We start from the raw sequence: 18,253 nt of genomic DNA on the forward strand, positions 1-18,253 counted from the left end.
TTTAAGATTTTAACACACACATTAAAAGAATTATTTTATAAAATTAATTATTAGAAATATTTGACTAAAATAGAGATTGTATATATTATATATTTTTCATACTCCCTTCATGAGACTACACTAAGTTGTTATTGTATCATTGTTCCTTCTTAAATGAGTAATTAATGATTATATGCATTCTTGGAGTAGTAACCGTAAAATTGAAAACAAAATAATTACTAATGTTTTCTTGACGGATAAAAGGATAGAGGTATTATTTTTAAAAAATTTCCTCCACTATTTTTTCAAATATTTCTCATTACACTAATCAATATTTAAAATATTCCACCACAAACATTATCACTGGTACAACTTTTCATTAATTTAAGAAAAGGTTATATTCTTTCAAAAGTCAACTTCCTCTACACTTTACCCTCAACTATCACTGGCACCATAAACATTATCACTGGCACAAAAAAGTCTCATCCGAATTGATTGCTTCAGTATGCGTAAATCATTTTCGGGATGGTAAGGGTCCAAACATAAGAGAAATTCAAAGAATTGTATTTAAGCAGTTGCATTAAAACGCAAGCTATTGGATGTGTTGGAAAGAAAGTGTAATTGCGAAGAACATCATTCGCGGGACACTGGAGCATGGATATGCTTGTTTGCCGGCTTTTTCCCACATGCTGGAGTTATTGAATCCCGGGTCTTCTTACTCTATCATGGTAAACCGGATGGATGGAGCATTCGTTTACTACTTCTTAGCATTCAGAGCTTGCATACGAGGATATGCCCACATGAGAAAGGTAATTACCGTCGATGGCACACATTTGTATGAAAAGTACGGGGGCGTTCTACTGAGCGTCGTTTCACAGGACACTGAAAATTATATATTTCCGATTTCATTTTGTGTCGTCGATAAATAGAACGACGCTTCTTGGACCTTCTTCTTCTAGAAGCTGAAGTCTATCATAGAAGATGAACCAGATCTATGCGTCATCTCCAACAGGCATATTAGCATCGTCAATGCCTTCTCCCGTGTATACAGTCGAGCACATCACGGACTTTGCATGAGGCACCTCGCTGAAAATCTTTGCGTAAATCAACACTACGGAGAACATCTTTATCTATTCTACGCCGTGGAAAAGGCTTATTCCTTTGATGAGTTTAGCGATAATTTTATGGAATTGAAGAGTAAATGCCTCGAGGCAACTCATGTCCTTGAAAATATGCTTGATTTTGAAAAATGGAGTAGAGCACACTTTTCGGGTAATAGGTACGACGTGATGACCACAAACATCGCCGAGTCGCTCAACTCGATTTTGATGGATGAACGGGAGTACCCCATGTCGTACATATTTAATTCAATTGCTAAAAAATATGGTGAAAATTTTAGGGAGTGGCATGAATTTGTCGGTGGTAGAGAGAACATATTTGTGCCTTCTGCGAAAAGGATCCTAAGGGATAACAAGAGTGCGAGCGATTCCTTGTATGTGGATAATCCAAACGGGGTTCTCGACGAGCATATAGTGTTCGGCAACAGCGTTACTACCAAGGTCAATCTCTTGGAGAGGAGCTGTTCTTGTCAGAAATTTGACTTGGTGAAAATGTTGTGCGAACACGCGATGGCATCTTTGCAAGCAAAGTACGGCGATGGTGAAGATTATGGTAACTCCATCTACGACTACTCTTCACCAATTTATAAAGCTGAAAGTTACCTCCTCGCATACTCAGAAGCAATTAACGTGGTACCTCCGGAGGCTAAATGGACTGTGCCACAGGAATTGGTAGACACCAAAATTTCTCCACCCCCGTACGATCCCAAACTCGAAAGGAAGAAAGTCAAATGCACTAAGGGCATCGGTGAGACATTCAAGTCCAAAAGGAGGAATAGGTGTTCAATGTGCAAGAAATCTGAACACAAAAGAACCACATATAGAATGGGCATCAAATCATAAATAGGCCTTTTTTTAGCTTCAGTTGTAAAGCTACTATTTTGAGGGATGAATGTGCATTTTTGTAGATTTTAATGTTCAGTTATTATCGACCTAAAGCTTTGTCTACGATAGACTATCTATAGTCTATGGTATATATAATATATGGTCTATTAAATATTATGTATTGATTATATTATTGCTGATCTAACACATTATGTTGGTCATTTTCCCTACTTATCTCTCCAATCGATGCAATAAATCATTATTTCCCTTGTTTCTCGTTCCCATTTATTAAAAGCTGCACAAAACGTCTCTTCACGAGGAAAAACAACTGGTATACGCATACTAAATATTTTATCTTGTCAGAGATGTCGACCTACCATTGGGTGGATATATGAACGGACGCAATCTACAGGTCTATAAGTACAGGCCCTCTTTCTATGCAACCCTTCAGTTTTCCCTAAAACGAAAATATCAGAAATCATCTCTTCTTCTTCTTCTTCACCCAAATCAAAAAAATGCCTCCAAGAAGGATACCCCTGCGCCCCATCAAACGTGTTCCTCTGAGGCACTACGACCTCCTCCTCCTAAGGAATGATTTGGACCAGCTTTTCTACGGGCTGGGTCAAGACTGCATCTATTTGGAGTAGGACTCCGTCAAATTGCTCGTTTCTTGAGGGAAATTCTGGAAAGGCTCGGAATAGAAGGCCCTGACTACATCACCCCCTCCCCCACCATCCCCATAATTTAGTTTAAATATTTTATTTTAGTAAATGTTTTTAAGTTTTTTTGATTTGTTCATTGCTGAAGAAGCTTTCTTTGTAGGATCTTGTTAGAAGAAAGCTTCTTCTATTTTTCCCTTTTTGATGTAAATTTTATTATGTAATGCAATGAACAATTTTAATACAACTATGTTTCAGTTTCTTTTAACATTGTGTGTTTGCCATCTTTGTTCTGATCCCTTGTTTGAAAACTCGAATCAAATATGTCTACCTTTAGAAGTTACAGTATTGTGGCTTGACTAATTTTCTGAAGAGTAAAATCTAATGTTTAGATTTTATACAGAGTATTTCATCAACTGTACATATTAGTCGATCGTAGACCACATGAATCGATGGATCATCGGCTAAATTAAAATAAATAATAACAGATTTTCAAAAAATAAATTAATTTTAAAAGATTTAAACAGATTATCACATGTTATGTGGCTGGTGGAAGAAAATAATTAAATTAAAATGATTTAAATAGATAATCACACGTTTTGGGAATTATGAAAGATAATTATTAAATTAAAAAAAATAGTAACATGTATTTTGGGCTGGTGGAAGAAAATAATTAAATATAATATGATTTAAATGGATAATCACATGTTTTGTGGCTGGTGGAAGAAAATAATTTAATTAAAAAGAATTTAAATAGATGATGTTGGACTGATGGTGACACTTAATAGACCGTTGTATATCATGCACTATGTCCTCCATCGATCAGTCTGGTATATTGTAGACTTTCACGTTTATTATCGCATCGACTAATATCATTATTATGCGTAGACCATGGTGATCTATGTACATAGTTATAGACCATCACTTGGATGTAGTTAAAAAATGATTAAATAAATTATAGATAAATGTGGTGTGGATTTCTACACATGTTAAGAAGTGTAAACAAGTCACATAATCATACTAGAGCTTAGACAAATTAGGGAGGGTGAATTAAGAAGTGTGTGGATGGGTAGTGGTTGAATGCTCAATATAGTAAGAGTAATGTTTCTCAAAGCACAAGTATGTATTGAGGATGATAAATGTTTTACCACTATCAATTGCACACACTCTTTTGATTTAGGGGTGGTGATGAAAGAAATATGTGGAATGTGTAGGCATCAAATACAATACATATCCTATATACATACTTATGCTTTATTTAAACATTACTCTTACGATATTGAGCATTCAACCACTACCTATCCACGCACTTCTTAATTCACCCTCCCTAATTTGTCTAAGCTCTAATATGATTATGTGACTTGTTTACACTCCTTCACATGTGTAGAAATCCATACCACATTTATTTATAATTTATTTAATCATTTTTTAACTACATCCAAGTGATGGTCTATAATCTTGTACATAGATCATCGTGGTCTACGCCTAATCATGATATCAGTCGATGCGATAATAAACGTGTAAGTCTACGATAGACTATACTGATCGATGCATGACATAGTTCATGATCTACTACGGTCTATTAAGTGTCATCACCAGTCCAAGATCATCTATTTAAATTATTTTTAATGTAATTGTTTTCTTCCACCGGCCCCAAAATATGTGATTATCCATTTAAATCATATTATATTTAATTATTTTCTTCCACCAGCCTCAAAACATGTTACTATTATCTATTTAAATTTTTTTTTAATTTAATTATTCATTTTTTAACTACCTCCACGTGATGGTCTATAGATGTCTACATAGATCACGTTAGTCTACGCATAATCAGGATATCAGTTGATGCACTAATAAAGGTGTAAGTCTATGGTAAACCATACAAATCGATGACTGACATAGGTCATGATCTACGACAGTCTATTTAGTGTTACCACCAGTTCAAAAGAGAAAAATTACTTTTCCAACGGTAAAAAATGGCTACTTTTGTAAGCCATCAGTGTGAACACTTTGTTTTTACTTCATATATAAGGTGTACATCCCTCCTTATTTTATTTCATCAACTTTATTTTGCTTTTAAAAATTCTACAATGTCGCAAGCATCTCAATCATCCAATTCTAAAAATACTCTAATTTGTCATTGTGGGAATGCGGCTGTCTTGAGGACGTCACGCACGAATTCAGATCCAAGTCATAAATTTTATAATTGTGCAATTGTAAAGGTGAGGTGTGCATGTTTTTTTAAAAGAGTTAAGTTAATGGTTATGTAATTATTATTTTTTTCTAGGATAATGGTGCATGCTCGTTTTTCAAATGGCTTGATGAGCTATCACCTCCATCCAGTCCATCAACATTTATTTTAGGACTCAAGACATCAAATTTTCAAGGCTTGGCAAAATTTAATCTACTACAAAGGCTCCAACAATGCGAAGAAAATAAAGATTTTCTCATGACTTTGTTCAAAGAAGCCGAAGAACAGAGGGATCACTTTAAACTATTGCTACATGAAACCCAAATAGAGAGGGATCAACTAAAATAAAAATTAATTTTGGCCGGAAAAAGAGAGAATGTCCTAAAAATGATGTTATGTGCTATAATGCTAGTAGTTGTTCTTTGAAAAGTGTAACATGGATGTAGTGATATTGAATAAATAATAATAGTTCTACTTTTGTATAATGTTAAATACTATTTTTGATAGAACCATAGACGATTAAACAACACATCAACTTAAATTTGACCAGCAGGGTAATGATAGACTATGCATATGGTATATGGAATATTAAGTATGCATTCTATGATATCAAGCATACAATGTACCAACTATGATCACACCCTGCATATTCAAATTTCATGCTACAAATCAATTTGATAGAAACAGATTCAGCTCAGAATCATAATAAGTTTCATAAAATAAAAGAATAATTGTCATATCCTACTACCAGATCCTTCAAACTTCATATTTGTGAAATAAAAAAAAATTATCATATCCTAACAACTCATCATTTAACAACAAATTAAACATCTTAGCATTTAAATGTCTCTTTCCCTAAGTTCCTCATCAGCACAAGTGTTACAGTTGATTTCATCAACAATGTCCATGACCACATCTGTTTGGGCAGCTTTAACTTCTTTTTTCTCAACAATTGCAGCTGCTTCTTCATTCTCACCTTCTTCTCCTTCTTTTTCAGCATGTACATCAGCTGCTGCTTCTTCAGTTTTCTTTTCTTCCATACCTTCTTTTCTTACTTCACCTGCAGCAGCTGTTTCTTCCTCAGCATCAGCAGTTGTTTCTTCCTCGGCTTCTTCTTTTCGTTCACCTGCTGCTTCTTGCTCAACTTCTTCTTTGTCAGCTTTTTCTTCAACAGTTTTTCTTTTTTCTGCGCCTCCTTGTTCATCTGCTGCCGCTTCTTCTTCTTCTACTGCTGTTGCTACTTTTCCACCTTCTTCTTGGATCTTATCTTCTTCACCATCTTTCTTTTCTTCTTCTTTTTCCTTTTCTGCCACAACAGCGGCCAACTCATCCATTTTGCTCTTTTTTCCTCCTTCTTTATTTCTCTTCGATTCATGCACATGCACTATTTTATAATATTACAAAGTGTTACTGATATTTAAAGCTGAATATTCATTAACAACATAAATTAATGAATGAAGTTACCTCGTTCATGTTGTCGCTCATTATTTTTCTTTTTCTTCATTCTTTTCTCTTTGATATAGGATGCAATATCCAACACCGCTTCCTCGAGCGCAGCCACATGCTTATGAAGATCCCCGGGGGATCAGGTTCCCACTGCATCTTTGGAGGTGCTTGGAGAATCATCATCACCAACGCGTACTCCAACGAGGTTACCACCCAAATCCCCGTCATCATCATTTTCCTCATTTGAAGTGAGGAAAGTCACCCCTTCTAACTCTTTCTTCAATCCATCGAGGACGTTATTCTTCATCTCATCCGTATATGGCTCAAACATAATCATGTAATCCATCTTCGTCTCATGAACAGTAGGGATGATGTACGGGTGCACGTTCTACCAAATATCAATTAACAATTACATAACATTCAATAAAATGGTACTATTATTGCATTATAGAAAATAAGTTCATACTTCGGTAATTTTTCCTTTATACTTGAATGGGCTGCCTTCGATTATCTTGTCGCTTTTTGAAGTGTGCCATCTGAGGATGCGGGGGATGGGTAAGGGCTCATCCATTGATTTTTCAGCAAATTCTTCAAGATGAGGAAAGGTCTCACAGATCTAAATTTGTAAGCAGTACAACAGTGAAAAAAATAACTATGAGTCTATGACATAGTATAAATAAAATGATAATCTACGAAAAACTCACTAAAAGGTTTATGGTAGATACCATGAATGCCCAGGAAAATCCAAATAGAGCATAGGATGCCTTCTGTTTCTCATCAAATACTTCCTTCTACTTTTTCAGGTCACTTTTCTTCTTCAGATAGTCCATGGTCAGTTGAAATGTCTCTTTCCCCACGAATACTTCTCGAAGAAACTCAAAGAGTCGACCATTCGAATCAGTTTTGTGTCGACAATCTTCGTCGAATCTTTCGCAAGCAATATGGTGTGCAAGAACCACAGTAGACAACACTTGAACTTCTGGTCCTCGTTCAGCTTATTCTCTCTGATCAGGTGTAACAAGTTGGCCGCTGTGATGTTTTTATTTTTTGTCACCTTAAAACAAAAATTGTCCCCTTTTGCTAACACCTTCTTCATTTTTTATTCACTGGGGTATGATGAGCAGTTCAGCCCCGTGATCAAACAAGCTTGTTGTTAACGCAGAACCACATCTCATGATGTATCTTTTCGTTCTTAACGCGTCGCAACAGCAAATAATGGACCAACTTTCCATTGAACTTGAGATGTTCCGGCAGGTTTCTCAGGTGTCTAAAACAGGACCGCTTGAATCTTTTCTTCAATTCTTGGTCAACAAGAATGTGCTTAAATTCGCGATAAGCAGCCATTCTTGATCTGACCGACATCTTTGCCGGAAAAGATCCGACCTCATCAATTATCGTTCGAAGATCATACCGCTCCACGGAAATGCACCTTGAAAGATATGGCACAGACAATGAATCATTATCCCCATCATCACTATTACTCTCACTTCCCTCGCACTCTTCACTGTCACCACTGACACTCCGCTTGGAAACATCTTCACCAGAATCGACGTAATCGTTTATCTCCTTTAACTCCAAATCTGATTCGGACACCGACTCTTTAATTTTCTTTTGACACTTTTTCAACTGTCGCAGCTCTTCTTTTTCTACTACTACCAGCGGTATCATCTTTCTATTTAGGAATAATATTTTTTCTACCCATTTTCAACACAGTCTACACCTAAAGAACAAATCTCCCATTTTCAGTTCATAGATCACAAGTCTATCAACAGAAATAACTCAATGATCAAGTGAAACCCCCCCCTTAAAAAAAAAAAAATTAACACCCCACCATTAAACAATTCACTACACAAACATACAATAATTGAACCAAAATCGAACATGCAAAATATCAAAACACAATAATTGCTAAAAACCAAACTAGTGCACCTAATCAAACTAATTAGCTATTAATATTTCAATTTTCACTATTTCAGCAATCATGTTTTAAAAGAATTTCATACGTCTGAAAATTGAAATATATCTAGGGCATTCTCATTTCATAGACCATGGGTCTACGAATAGACCGCGGGTCTACGGACAGAAACAGGACGTTGTTCAAATCAAAATGCCAAAATAACTCTTCAAACAACAATTATACCACCATTCAACACTTCGTTGCCAAAAAAAACACGATTAAATCAAAACACCAAATTCGAAAAAAAAATCCTACATCACTACCAATCGATTAGCAAAAAGAAAAACCATTTAAATGGATCTAGAAATGATCGAAACTCGATTTTAACTAACCTTGCAAAGCAACAACGCCCCCTTAGCAGCTGCAGATGAAGAACGTACGAAAATGGCATTTTTGGGAGAAGTTGTTTGAAAGCGGGAGTTGGGAATTGAAGAGGAGCGAGAGAGGGGTTTTTTTTTTTTGGATATTGGAATAAGTGGAGGGGGTTAAGTGTATTATATTAAATTTGTAAAGTTGTATAAATGATGAATTAATCCCTTGGCCCACGTGTGGGCCCCACTTTTTTCACTTTTTACACCCTAAACCTAAAAAATAAATCAAAAAGAAATTAAGTAGGTATTTGAGAAAATAATTTTGCAAACGTTCTTCTTTGCCAATTATTCCCAACTATTTTAGTACTGCTAAATTACATTTTTTATCTTAAAACTATTGCTAGACAAATTAAGACACTTCAATTGAAAGGTGAATATACAGCTCCTAATAATAATCTGAACGCTTCCACCATTAGGTAGACGCTTGAATATAAGAAATGTGATATTTCAAAAAAACTGAAAAAGGTAGTTAAAAGTGAGAGGTATGTTTGGACATACAGTTAATTAACTTGAAAAAAATTTGTGATATGGGAAAAACGTATTCACTTGAAAAACTGGTCTAACTCATTTTTCCAACTTGAAATTCATCTTGACAATTTTTTCTTCGAAAAGCAGTTCATTATATATTACAATGCTGTTTTGAATTATTTTTTTCTTTCAAAAAAGGAAAAAAATTATGTCCAAACGAGCGGTAAGAACTCAACCCTAGAAAATAAACGATGCTCCATGATTCGAAATTTTGCATAGTTGTTTGACGCTATTTGTACCGAAGTATCCACACTGGAAATTCCCTTCTCATTTTCCTAGATATTATATTTTAGGGTTAATTATATGAGTTCGAAATTGCAAACCGAATTTAAATAATGAAAGCCCCAAATATATGTTCTACCAAATCGACAGACTATTTCTTTCTGAATGATATCGAGCAAAGGGATAATGAGTCCACCATTAAACCTTCTCACTACTTAAATACCACGCTTTTATGAGCGGCAGATTTTTAATTTATGATGTGCGTCTAATGCACAAATCACACATTACACATATACAGAGTTTAAAGAGCTACACTGTTCTAATTTTTTTCCTAAAAGATAAGCATAATATAATGGTTATAGATGGATAAATATATATATATATATATATATATATATATATATATAATGTCACATAAACCATAAGGTGCGTAGATGGGTATTAATTACACACCATGCAAATTGTTTTGAAAGCACACATAATTAAAATACCACCAATATCAAATACTAGTAGGTAGATGGAAATTTGATTTATTTAGAACCTCTCCTGCAAATTGGGCTGCATTGGCTGCACTCGAAAGGCAAAAGGCATTTGGTATTCATGATTCCCCCTTGTCTGCTCAAACACTTCCCCTATTTCTCCCATGTTCCTATTCATGCTTGCTATCTCCAGTTGCCTCTGTCATTTGTAACCAACAAAATACTAAATATTAGTGAAAAACTGAAAATTATAACAATCATACCCAACGTTGTTCTACGAGTGGGATTTGAAAAGGACAGAATTTGTGGAGACCAGTACCATTTGTAAGGTTGAAAAGCTTTTTTCAATAGATCCTCAGCTCAATGTTAGTAAAAATTAATCACCACATTAACTTTTGAAACTATAGGCGTTAAAATTTTTAAAATGTGAATCAAAGAGGTAGTTTTTTTCCAACCAAAAGAAGAAAGAAAGAAAGAGGTAGTTTGGTTGCTGGTTAAGAAAGTGAATTATTCATGTGTTAAAATCAATATAACTAGTATCATGTTTAGCAACATTTTAGTTGCTAGGTATAAAATTCAACATACAAGTTTATAATTATGCATTACTAATACATGTATAATTTATGAGAGAATTTATGCAGTATATATTTAATAAAAGAAGAAATAACTAATACTTGAATAATTAAACCTTACATAATTAACTAATCCCTTTATTTTTAATACTTGTGTAATTATAACCAGCAACCAAACGACCTCTATTGTACCACAATAGGGATGCTCAATGAGCATATATCTAAATAAACGAAGTAGGATTTCACTAAATAAATTCAAAATCGTTCACAACAAAACATCAAGATTTTCAGTAATCTGAACTATATGTATCTAAATTCTTTATAAGTTGATCGATTAGGTCCTTTTCTAAGGGTGATTATCTTTAAAAAAAAAAAAAAGACACTTAAACATTCTTTTCAATTTTATAAATTAAAAAAAAAAACAATATTATTAGCCATCTACTTTTTGCTAAAAATGTTAATTTGCCACTGCCACTCACAGAACTTTCACACAGAAGTATTATGCATAGAGGCACGAATTTGAATTCATAATTTAAATATAGTGCTAATAAGAATCTTAAAAATTGAACCTATCAAGTTTAAATATTACATTCACACTCTAATATGAATATGCATTATATTTGATGAGACATTTAATGTGTTAAAAATGTGAAAAATAATTAAAAAAGCAAATATATATGTTAATTAATTAAGTTAATGTGATAACCATACCAGTTGGCAATTAAGTTGTTCTTGCTCCTCCTCCATACCTTGAGTCTGAACAATCTCCATCCAAACACCACAGTAGGTCAAAAAAATAAGAAAGAAAATGTACAACACATATATAATTGAACATCGCAATAAAGTTAACAACGATATTTTTTATTATTAAATAAGAAAAAAACAAGAGGCTATTCCATATGTGGAATGAAAAATATTATCTTTTTTTGAATAAATTTATTTATTTTTGAAAGTAATATTTACAAATTTAAAAAGAATTAATAACATGATTAAATTCTCAAACTATTAGGGATTTCTGTTATCACTGAACAAACACACGTGATAGTTTAAGCATGATACTGGAAAGCAGTGCTAGTTTAGGGAGAACTTTTATGTAATAACTCATTAAAGAACTGTAAAGTACTTCCGACACATTACATAGTGTTGGACATACCTTTTTCCTCATCATCCTCATAAACTCATTCTGCAAAACAATCAAGGTGACAAATATATAAGAACATAGACATTAATTAAGTTAAATTTGAACATTACAAAAATATTAAAGGAAATTGTAGGCACCTGTTTGTCACGGATACTAGTGAGTCCATTTTCAAGACCATCTTCCAATATCATCAGCTCTCTATAGTTCAATGACGATATGTCTTCACCCTTTAGGTGCCTGAAATTAAATAACTCAACATGTAAAACATTAAGCCAAACTTCTTACTAATATTTGTTTTTCTTTTTTACACTTTTTACTCTTTCTTCTTCTTCTTAATTTTGGGGGAAGGTATCTGATTTTATTTCTTTTAGAATTTTTTTCTCGAATAAATCATGAATTTTCTAGGATCTTATTAAGTATCTCATCAAAAACCAACAACTTCTTGCCAAGCAGAGGGGGCAGAGTTGGATCTAGTACGCTGAAGCATCGAGTTTATGTGTAGCCAGTACTTTTAATTTGCTCAAACCTTATATTTGATTAAGAAGTCCTCTAAATATCTATAATTATTTTATTGTGAATTCAATTATAATTATATATCAACTTAAGGTCATGGTATAAACTCATAAACTGGACACAAAAGTAAGAGAGAAGTTTAATAATATTTTCACCTGAGCTCTATTTGCATGTTGTCATTGTCTTTCTTGACTCTGTTGATTTCATTGTCCAAGTTCTGTTTACAATCCAATCAAACAAAACACAAACTTAAAAAGAAAAAAAAAATTCAAGCCAGACTATTATAATAATATAGTTGAGCTAATTAATCAATATCAATCAGTATTGATGTGCCATATATTCAACACCATGTAGGTAGCTTAGCTAGCTAGTTTTTTCTTCACTTTTTTTGGGTGCTAAAAACAATGAAAAGACTTGCAAACAAAAGGAAGATGGAACTCCAGATCTGTTTCTTGACTAGAAGAATATAACCTGCATCACTCTCCTGTTAACAATTTGGACAAGGAATATAGCTAAAAAAGTACATGCTATTTTTAGATCTGTTCATAGAATTCACGTTTCAAATTTCTAACAACAAAATAATCCCTTTTTCCCAAAAGGGGTTGACTCAAAACTAGTTAAAGAATAGATCTTTCATGTCAAAGGATGAAAACCCTAATCTCTTTTTATTTTTCCTCAAAAAAGAAGCCAAATAAGAAAAAACAATTTGCTTAATCTAGATCTGTTCAAGGATTTCATGTTTCAAGTGAATTGACATTATTTTTAGCAAAAATCTTATATGTTTCTTTAATTTTTTTTCTTTTTCCATTTTCCTAGAATAGGTAAAAGAAAAGATGGAATTTGATCCAAGGGTTAGTTTGATTTTCTTTTTTCTTTTTCCTTTTTACAAGAATAAGGTAAATGAAAAGATGGAATTTAATTTGATCCAAAGGGTTTTTAGTTTACCTCATGCTTAGCATCCCACAATCTTCTCCCAGTAAGCTTGTGATATTGATCCAAAATATCAACCAACCTTTAAAAATAATCACACAAAATTAAATTAAATTTCTTAGACAAAAAAAGGTTGAACATGATGAAAAATAAAAATGAAAAAAAAAAAAAAACAAAGGAAGATAACATACGAAGTAGAAGAGAACTCATGCATCTTTCCAGAAGTAGCAAAAATGATAACAGAAACACGAACATCACAAAGTACACTAATTTCCTTAGCTTTTTTCAAGATCCCATTTCTTCTCTTTGAGTAAGTTACTTGCCTATTGCTTGAGTTCTCTATTCTCTTTATCTCTATCTTTCCTCTCCCCATTTTCTTTTCTCTTTGTGTTATTTTTTACCTTTAGATGAATATTGAAGTAAGTATATAAGAAGAAGAAATGAATGGGAGTATCTATTAAGGGATTGACAGGCAATCAACTTTCGTAAGTTTCAGAAAAGGTTGGTTTTTAAAGGCATTTGACAATGCCAATCCATCTGTATCTTTACTTGTTACTTAGCACTCTCTTAACCCTTTCTTGCATCATGTTATCCTTTGGTTCTTCTCCATCTTCATCTCTCACTTGTTGAGAATTGTGTGATTAAAAAGTTTGAAAGTGAAAACTTTATTTCGATAATGGATAGCGGTAAGACTCCAAATCCAATTACCTATAAGTTTGCTCTAATGTTTTGTTGAAGTGGACTATCACTAAAAAAATAAGATATGTATAGCTACAGAATACCTCGTAGCTAAATATGAAAATTTTCATGACTAAATACTTTAGTTATAATTTTTTCTTTTGTAGTATCCATAGCAAAAAGCCGCGTAACTAAAAGTTAGCTACAGAGGTTACATGATTGGTGGCTAAGAGATAATACTTACACTTACAAAAGATATTGTGTTGTAGCTGTGATAATAAAATATTCTTGTTACGGATTATATACTTGTAGCAAAAAATTTTACCTTGTTGCCACAATAAATAAAATCCATAACAATTCTTATATATAGCCGCACTATGTTCTATTGTGGCAAAAGACTTGATTTGTTTGCAATGAAAATTTAAAAATTGTGGCTATTTTACATTTTAATTTCCTGATAACAATATTTGTATTTAGTTACGAATTAAAAAATCTATAGCTATAAACTAAAATATTTGCCACAAATATTTTTATACATGGTTAAAATTTTATTCATTTTGCTATGAAATACAAAAACTGTAGCTAATTTTTTTTTGTATTAAAAGTGAAAATGCATAGCCATTTTTTTTTATACTATATAGGTTGTAGCTAAACTACAATATTTATTGCTATAAATTGAAGAATTCAACTATAAACATTATTAATCAAAGAATTTCTTAATACGACTAAAGAAATTAAAAATTACACATTACAAATTAAAGAATTTTCTTCGTTATAAAAGTTACATAAAGTAGTTATGAATTCATTTTTGAGATTCCAATACGATTGTCAAGTTACATATAATTATGTTTTAAAATTTTAAGAATAATCACAATATACAATTCTTTTCAGATATAATCTTGTTTGAGCTCAAAGCAGCATAGTCTTCTTCTATCTCTTCTTTCAAGGTCTTTAAGTGCACCTTAACTTGATCAACATTATGTCACGACCCAATTTCTCAAGTCATGATGGCGCCTACCTTATTTTCCCCAGTAAGCAAGCCAAGTCATAGCCCGGAATAATAGGGAACGGGCCAATAGGCAGAAATTAGAAAAAGATCGCTTATAATGGTAGCAACAATAATAACAAGTAACAAACAAAAAGTAAAAATATCTCATATACTAAAATGAGGGGTGGAAAAGGACCAAATACTCAAAAGAATCTCTCCCAAGACCTGGTAAGGTCGGTACTAGAACCACTACGAAAATATACCCAGAGTACTAGACATAATCCAAATAATACCCAATATACACAAGTAGTCTCGAGTACAAAAGACTAAACCAGAGTAGATAGAGGAAGATCAGCCTCGAACGATAGTAAGCTTACCCTAATTCGAATCAGTACCGAAAAATAGAAATCACGTCAATGTCAGCTGCTGCTACTCGGATCTGCATCAGGGAAAAGATGAAGAAGTATAGTATGAGTACCAAAGCAACAGGTACTCAGTAGGCATCATCGGCCAACTAAGCTCACTACAGAAAAGGTATAACTACAATGCAAAAGTGTAATCTAAGTCAACAGTAAAAAGGGACAGAAAGGTAAACAATTGTCAAGCTACGCCAATGAGATAGAGGAATAAATGTAAGTGATACAGAAAATAAATAACGCAGTAATTACAGACAAATCAAACATAACCTAACTGGGCCCCCATAAGTCCACTAGGTACACAACATAACCTAACTAGGCCCCCATAAGCCCGCTAGGAACACTGAAGAAGACAATTAAGCCAACTGTACCCCCATAAGCCGGTGGAACACACAAGTAGTCATTAAAGAAAATAAACGTGAATAATCTGTAACTAATTCAATCCCAAGAAATTATGATAGTCATCTAGATGTGCACCGGACTTGAATCGGCAACAATGGATAGTAACGAGAAGCCAGAACCCGGACTCAAATTGGTAGTGATGGATAATAACAAGAGGACACGTGTCGGATTCGAATCGAACATAGTGGGTAATAACGATAGGCCAAATATATAATATACACCACAACTCATAATCAGATGCCGGACTCGAATCGGAACTCCAAGGAACCACAATCATAATCAGTTGCCAGACTCGAACCGAAACTCATAGAAACCATAATAATCAAATGCTGGACTCAAACCGAAACTCATAGTAACCATAATAATCAAATACCGTACTCGAACTGAAACTTATAGTAACCATACCCAACTGTAATATTAAAATCCACCACATAGCATAACAACGTTAACGTGGTACAAAAGTTCACAATCAATGACAGAAAAATAAGGTATATACTGAACCTGAAGAGAAGCTAAAATACGTCTAATTACCATACGCATGTCGGACAGATTCAAGGTTTGCTATTTAATTTCACGTCCTAAAGTGATAGATGCTATAATATATTGAAAGACATCTACTAGAACGGGGTCCTAATCTGAGTAAATAAGACATGTTATATATATCAAACGATATGCAACTACAAGCACTTATCCAAAGCTAGCATAATAGTTCACAATTTCAGTATATAAACTCAATCTATAAGTAGGGTAAGCCTAACCTACTTGGACGCCAAAGCTAAAACCTCTCTGAGAAACCTTCGAATAGTGCCATCAAAATTCGAACTTGAATAAGTTGATGTAGATAATTAACTTCTTTGTGACTAAGTATGGCAACAAAATAATTTTCTTACGAACTCCTCTCCAACGTGCTAAATATAAATTAAAGCAACAACTAATTATACGCAGATGTGATTATATGTAAAGATGATAAAAAGATAACTTTTCCTCTTAAGAACGTTTTGATGATAAAACATTTTTCAAATAATTTAAATGACTAAATGATTAAATACATGCCACCACTTAATATGACTTTTAACATTTGTCACATAGTATATTCATATTCATTTCATAGTCCAAGTAAGGGTATCAAACGGGCTGGTTTTAACCGGCCCGAACCGGCCTACTAAAGGAAACCGGATCGGTTTGACCCGACCCAGTAAGCTCAAGGTCTTCAAGGGCCCGGGTCCCGGTTCGGTTGGGTTTTGAATTTGGGTCCGATTAACACGGATCGGACTTAACCCGGTTAGGGCCCGTCGGTTAACCGGCTCAGTCCGGCCCGGCCCGGCCCGGATAAGCTTATTTAATTTATTTATTTATTTATTTTAAAAGATTTTGGAAAATTGGGCCAAACTAGCCGTTGGCCCAACGGCTATAACGGCTAGTTTGGGCCCAAATATAAAAAAAAAAGTTTTTTTTTATTTAAAATTATTTCTTAATTCCAAAAAAATTTCTATAAATACCCTACACTTTCAAATCATTTTCCATACAATTTTTCATCCTCTCAAGTCTCAAATCTCATTCTCTCTCAAATCTCATTTCTCAATTCTCAAATATTCTATATATTTAATTTCTAAAGTGCTCACTTTAATTTTTTTAATTTTGAGATTACTAAGTACGAGTGGAAGTTTCTAAAGTCGCAACCTTCGGATACTTCCAAAATTTGGTATTATCGCTCCATCTCTTACTTTTAATTTATAATTAGTATATTACTTGTTGAATATTTATTTTTATTACTTTTTGTGTATTTTGAATATTTTTTAGTTTGATTTATACTATGGATAAATTAAGAAACCTCGGTAAAAGTGTCAAAAAATTTTGTTCCGGAAGTGGTAGTGGTAGCAAAAAGCGAATTACTAGCGGTAGAGGTACTTCAAGTACTAGATATACCTGTGTGCCTTCGCCTCCGGTACCAATTAGTCAATGAGGAAGAAATAGGTGTAGGTGCTCACGATATGAATTATTTAGAGGTTCAGAAAAATTACGGTATAGAAGAAGAAAATGAAGTAGATGCGGTTGATTTAGATGAAGATGATGAAAATATTGGTGAGACACCCGAAGTAGAAAATGCTAATGTTAGATCGGAACGATTAATCTCCCTCTCCGTCCTCCCCGTGCCCCAAGAGCTCGTAAAAAAAGTAGTGTTGCATGGAAATTTTTTGAACGTATATCAGATACTGAGGTGCAATGCAATATTTGTCAAAAAAAATATATAAGCATAAAAGAGGAGGCAAGCAAGGGGGCACGGGTACGTTAATGAGACATTTAGTTGAAGACCACGAAAGAAAGTTAAAAATTGCACAAGGTGGTGAGGCTGTTGGTGGGCCCACACAAACTAGAATGAACCCAACAACCGGTCACGTAACAAAGAAGTATAATAAATTGAGGGACCGGGAGGAAATAGCAAAAATGGTAACTGTAGGTTGTTTGCCTTGTAGTTTTCCTTCTTCTGATACTTTTATTCATTATATTCAAGCAATTTATAATCCTATGTTTAATGGTATTCCTAGAAGTACTTGTCGGTCTGATATTTTTAGACTTCATTCATAATATTGTTTTTATTTATCTACATTGTTAAAAAATATTCAATGTAGATTGTCCCTAACTTCTGATTTTGGTCGTGCTGTAAATAAAAATGATTATTTAACCGTTACTTGTCACTGGATGAATAGTAATTTTGTGATACAAAAACGTATTCTTGCTTTTTTATATGATGAAGATCGTAAACATACTGGACAATTTATTGTTGACTCGATACATAAAGTTACAGCATTTTATGGTATCGAAAATAAAATCTTATGT

General features: G+C 33.5%; 2 protein-coding genes across 4 annotated transcripts; both read right to left on the minus strand.

Annotated features, from left to right (window-relative positions):
* Nucleotides 1-5,568: 5,568 nt before the first annotated feature.
* On the minus strand, nucleotides 5,569-6,993 carry LOC107879161 (neurofilament medium polypeptide-like). 2 transcript variants are annotated; one of them, XM_016726260.2, is made up of 4 exons: nucleotides 6,944-6,993; nucleotides 6,685-6,834; nucleotides 6,237-6,606; nucleotides 5,569-6,156 (listed from the first exon to the last, which is right to left on the minus strand). In XM_016726260.2, the coding sequence occupies exons 3-4, from the start codon at nucleotides 6,274-6,276 to the stop codon at nucleotides 5,612-5,614; spliced, it is 585 nt and encodes a 194-aa protein (XP_016581746.2). In that variant the 5' UTR covers nucleotides 6,277-6,606; nucleotides 6,685-6,834; nucleotides 6,944-6,993; the 3' UTR covers nucleotides 5,569-5,611. The 2 variants fall into 2 exon arrangements, with proteins under 2 accessions (XP_016581746.2, XP_047251466.1); XM_047395510.1 differs by lacking the exon at nucleotides 6,944-6,993 and having other exon boundaries at nucleotides 6,685-6,922.
* A 2,511-nt stretch (nucleotides 6,994-9,504) lies between these two features.
* LOC107839039 (floral homeotic protein FBP1) lies at nucleotides 9,505-13,556 on the minus strand. 2 transcript variants are annotated; one of them, XM_016682379.2, is made up of 7 exons: nucleotides 13,123-13,556; nucleotides 12,947-13,013; nucleotides 12,157-12,218; nucleotides 11,626-11,725; nucleotides 11,501-11,530; nucleotides 11,059-11,103; nucleotides 9,505-9,974 (listed from the first exon to the last, which is right to left on the minus strand). In XM_016682379.2, the coding sequence occupies exons 1-7, from the start codon at nucleotides 13,302-13,304 to the stop codon at nucleotides 9,831-9,833; spliced, it is 630 nt and encodes a 209-aa protein (XP_016537865.1). In that variant the 5' UTR covers nucleotides 13,305-13,556; the 3' UTR covers nucleotides 9,505-9,830. The 2 variants fall into 2 exon arrangements, with proteins under 2 accessions (XP_016537865.1, XP_016537864.1); XM_016682378.2 differs by having other exon boundaries at nucleotides 11,059-11,112; nucleotides 13,123-13,545.
* Between the last annotated feature and the right edge of the window lie 4,697 nt (nucleotides 13,557-18,253).

This window comes from Capsicum annuum, chromosome 8, assembly GCF_002878395.1.
Source record: "Capsicum annuum cultivar UCD-10X-F1 chromosome 8, UCD10Xv1.1, whole genome shotgun sequence".
NCBI lineage: Eukaryota > Viridiplantae > Streptophyta > Magnoliopsida > Solanales > Solanaceae > Capsicum > Capsicum annuum.

Bases quoted from the DNA above. Each gene is read 5' to 3' on its own strand.
- LOC107839039 (XM_016682378.2), bottom strand. From the start codon at position 13,304: ATGGGGAGAGGAAAGATAGAGATAAAGAGAATAGAGAACTCAAGCAAT. The intron at 12,219-12,946 runs GTAAACTAAAAA...GATTGTAAACAG, and splicing joins TGTGGGATGCTAAGCATGAG to AACTTGGACAATGAAATCAA. The intron at 11,113-11,500 runs GTATGTCCAACA...GTTTGGATGGAG, and splicing joins TGAGGATGATGAGGAAAAAG to ATTGTTCAGACTCAAGGTAT.
- LOC107879161 (XM_016726260.2), bottom strand. From the start codon at position 6,276: ATGAAGAAAAAGAAAAATAATGAGCGACAACATGAACGAG. The intron at 6,157-6,236 runs GTAACTTCATTC...ATTATAAAATAG, and splicing joins TGAGCGACAACATGAACGAG to TGCATGTGCATGAATCGAAG.